Source organism: Taurulus bubalis (genome assembly GCF_910589615.1).
Source record: "Taurulus bubalis genome assembly, chromosome: 8".
NCBI classification, from domain to species: Eukaryota; Metazoa; Chordata; class Actinopteri; order Perciformes; family Cottidae; genus Taurulus; species Taurulus bubalis.
Genome location: NC_136596.1, coordinates 4,253,254 through 4,257,442, shown reverse-complemented (window position 1 = coordinate 4,257,442; position 4,189 = coordinate 4,253,254). Strand labels below are relative to the sequence as shown.

Sequence of the window (4,189 nt, the reverse complement as noted above, 5' to 3'; positions counted from 1 at the left end):
CACCGCCCTGGTGGAGGGAGACGGGGTGAATGAAGTGACTCGCGGGAAGACGATTCCAGGAACTTTCTCCACAGATTTGATTTGAACGCCTTTCATTGACTGCGGGACGAGGAGGGTTTGGGAGAAGAGGGGGTCCGGAGGGGGGAAGGTTGTGGAGTATTGTGAGCTGAACAGCGGAGCCCCACTCTGGCTGAATGGGCATTGTCATCTGGATTTCTATGGCGAACCAAAAATACTTTCTCCCGCCGTGGGGGTTTCTGGATCCACGGTGGGAACGGCACGCATTACGCACAGCCGCGCGCAGGGCTCTTACGCAGCTCAGTTGTTTTGTTCAAGAACACACTTAAACTAGACCATTTCAAGACAATATATTCAGTTTAATCTTAATAAATTGACACAATATTGCATCTCCGTGTACACGAATAATGAATCATTACATCAAAAGTCAACAAACGAAACAGAAAAAAACAGAAGTTTGTTCGGAGTATTTCTAAGAAAGAAAATACACTTCCTGCAGTGACAGTGTTGCAACAAAAAAAAAAACACACACAAGCACAAAAGAAACGTCGCAAGTGCTCAGTGCAGCCGGATAGCGGACTGTAATAACATTTCATGTTGTGACCCACAGATCCCAGACTCTCCCGGAATTTACAGGTCCAAAATAATAGACTGCAGAAATGTTCACAGTCACCGCCATCAAGTTCTGAAACAACACACAAAAGTCTGGCCGAGATTTATTGGGGCGCACTTTTTCCTCCTCGCTCTTTTACTGCTATGAGACATTGTTGGAGTCCTCAACATGTCGGCGCTATAGTTCCACTAAGAGGAAATGGGTCGTTGAATGTGTGGGAGTGCAATCATTCTCGGTTACTGTACAAGTTTGTGCTGACAATGCACATCAAGGCAAAACAAAAACAAGTGTATATATTCGATGGCAAGAGCTCCTCTAAGAAGAAAAAAAACCCCAAAACGTTGCAGTTACAGCGGTATACACAAGTCAAAACATTAATAATTTCGAAGACATACAAAAGCAGGTACCTAACAAAGATACTCCTTTTTGTTGTGAGCTACCTCTTGTAGTCGATAGTCTTTAAAAAAAAATCTCCTGTAGATTCAACAAGTATTTGTGGTCCGAGCGTTTTGAAGGGCCAGTGTAAAAAAAAAACAGCAGATGTGCCTCCATTGATTTTCAAAGTTCAGATTTCTAAAAAAAACAACAACTGCAGGTGCAAAGATTAAGTCCATCAAAAAGAACAGTTTTTAGCTGCAGGTCACTTTTACGCACCGCGCGAGCCACATACGCTACACATAATTCCTCTTGTCATACTCCCCCCCGTTCGGCGTGGCTCTCTTGGTCGGTGCGTATTTTACAGAGTATCCGGAGTTCCCACTAGAAGGACATGAGCAGCACAGCATCGACCCCCCGATCAGCAGCAGCGCCGTGGCCGCCCAGCCGATGTAGAGCGCGGCGCCGATCTCCCTCTTCTTGGACGGGGGCACCTGCGGGTTGTAGAAGTCCGAGATGATGTTGTTGGCCATCCAGCAGAGCGGCACCAGCACAAACACAGCGCTGACGATGTAGACGACCCCTCCGGCGTTCACCACCCGGGCTTTGACGTACTCGACGCGGATGCAGTTGGTGCACTGCGCGCCCGCGATCACCACCATGAGCCCCAGCACGCCCATCACCGAGGAGATGATGGTGAGCGCCCTGGCCGCCTGGAGGTCGTGGCTGAGCGCGAGGACGGAGTCGTGCACCTTGCACTGCATCTGGCCCGTGCTCTGCACCACGCACGACATCCACAAGCCGTCCCAGATGGTCTGAGCCACCACGATGTTGGCCTCGATGAAAGCCGTCACCTTCCACATGGGCAGCCCGCACGAAACCATCACCAGGAGCGAGCCGATTACGCACAGCGCTAGTCCGAGGATCTCCAGTCCGGCCGACACCATTTTCCCTCTTTGCGTTGAGTCAAGTCCGTCTGGAACTTTCCAAACTCTCTCCTTGTGTATCTTCTTGAGTGTAAAGGTAGAGTTCTGCTCTTTATCTCTAAGTTCTCGCCTCGACGTGAAGGAGCCTCGGTCGTTAGTTGCGCATCACTCACCACATTGGAGATGTAAGAGACAGCAGCTCCGGGTCTCTTTGTTGGAGAGGCGATGTGAAAACAACTGGAATCACAGTAGCACCGGACCACGAATATCTGCGGGGTGGGGGGTGGAGAGGGGGACTCGATGAGAAACTTTTCATCCAATCAGCTGCCGCCGCATCCTCGGGGGACCAATTAGAACGCAGGGAAGTTGTGAGGCTGAATAAAGCGGTCCAGAGCGCATTGTGCGTTTGAACAGTTATTTACAATGAATAGGAGGAGGGGGTCAGGAGAGGGGGCGAAGGCGCACGGGGGGTGTTTTAAGGCTGCGGAGCTGAAATGCAGTGGTTGGGTGAATCACGGCACTTGTTATTGATTTTTCAGACTTGGAGGCTAATGCCACTTGTCTGCGGTGTCCACGCAGCTTAAAATGGTCATTTCACACCCAATTGTGTAAGTGGCTCTTAATTGTCTGCTTAAAAATGACACATGGAAAGAAGAAAGAAAAGAAGTAGTCATATTTATTTTAAATGTAGGCTATTCACCTTAAGTCGAAGCAGTCTTTACAGCTTTATCTTTTGATCCTTTTCTGTTTGTCCGAGAGAAACACTCATTGGAACTATTTACCATCACACATTAATTCACCAATCGTTTGGATTATACAACATTTTCTTTGTTTGATTATTGAAGTCAAGTTGCTCTTGTTTTTTTTATTGTTCGTACATTAATTCATGACAAATATTTTGTGATTACTGTTTATTTACCATGTTATTTAATATCTGTTTTAGGGGGGTTATGTACCACCCTAAAACAATATCTTGAGATGTAATGACTTTGTCAGGACCTTTATTGTTATATGTGTTATATGTGTTCCACCTTAAATATCCCTAAACGAACTTGATGATGTTTTTCTACAACCTAATTGAACATCAGAATAAAATCCACAGAGCCTGCAAATTAAAACCAGTACACATTTAAGTAATGATAATATTTTGATTTCATTTTTTATTATTATAAACTATCACAATGTAAACATACTTAGCTTAAAGTAAAAGTAATTGCATTCAAATTTTTTTTCAAGTCATACTTTAGTATAAAACATTTCATTCAAATTGATTTTATATGCCGGATTTGATGTTTGGTAGCTAGTGTTGACCTATCTGTTCAAAATATATAATAAAAAAAGAAAATGTATCATTGGTTGTGTTTCGTATGCAATATTTAAAGAAATGTGTGGCTGACAAATACATGTATAAAGTGGGCTACTCCTCTGAAATGATTATTTATTATTAGAATAAGGTAAAATACCGGGAATCTAAAATAGTAAAACATGCTACATTTAAGGATTGTCCACTGTATACAACATAAGATATTCAGTGGATTTAAATATTTTATGGACAGTTTTGGATCATATTTAGAGTGTAATTTTACATTTATAAAAACATTGATCACTGATGAAACATCCATGAAGTCAAGGGGTCGAGGGGGGATTGTTAGAAACTGTCACACTTGGGCGGCCATGTTGGATCCGAAGTGGAACGATGTTTTGCGGCATTAAACTATAGAAACCCAGACAAAATTATGAGATAGAAAGTCAAAATTATGAGATAAGAAAGTTGAATTATGAGATAGAAAGTCAAAAAATATGTGATAGAAAGTCATAATTATTAGATAGAAAGTCGAAAAAGCCAGCACTTATAATAATGACTTTCTATCTCATAATTTCGACTTTCTATCTCACAATTAGTCGAATTATGAGATAAAAAGTCATAATTATGAGATAGAAAGTCAAAATTTTGAGATAATAAAGTCGAATTATGAGATAGAAAGTCGAAAAAGCCACGTATAACAACGACTTTCCATCTCATAGTTTTGACTTTCTATCTCATAATTTCGGCTTTCTGTCTGATAATGATGACTTTCCATCTCATAATTTCGACTTTCTATCTCATAATTTGTTTTTTACTGACAGGAATGGGCTTCCATACAGAACCGTAATGGCGCCAGTGGCGCAACCAAAAAGCCCAAACCACCAGCTTCAGGGACGAGGGCGGAGCGACGCACGGGAACGGCTTCCGGGTTTCCCTTCCTGGGCTGGGACA

General features: G+C 43.1%; 1 protein-coding gene across 1 annotated transcript; it reads right to left on the bottom strand.

Moving 5' to 3' along the window:
- Window positions 1-696: 696 nt before the first annotated feature.
- On the bottom strand, window positions 697-1,953 carry cldn5a (claudin 5a; the record flags this gene model as incomplete). Its single annotated transcript, XM_079221705.1, has 1 exon — window positions 697-1,953. One exon carries the CDS (start codon window positions 1,951-1,953, stop codon window positions 1,303-1,305), a length of 651 nt encoding a protein of 216 aa, XP_079077831.1. The 3' UTR covers window positions 697-1,302.
- Between the last annotated feature and the right edge of the window lie 2,236 nt (window positions 1,954-4,189).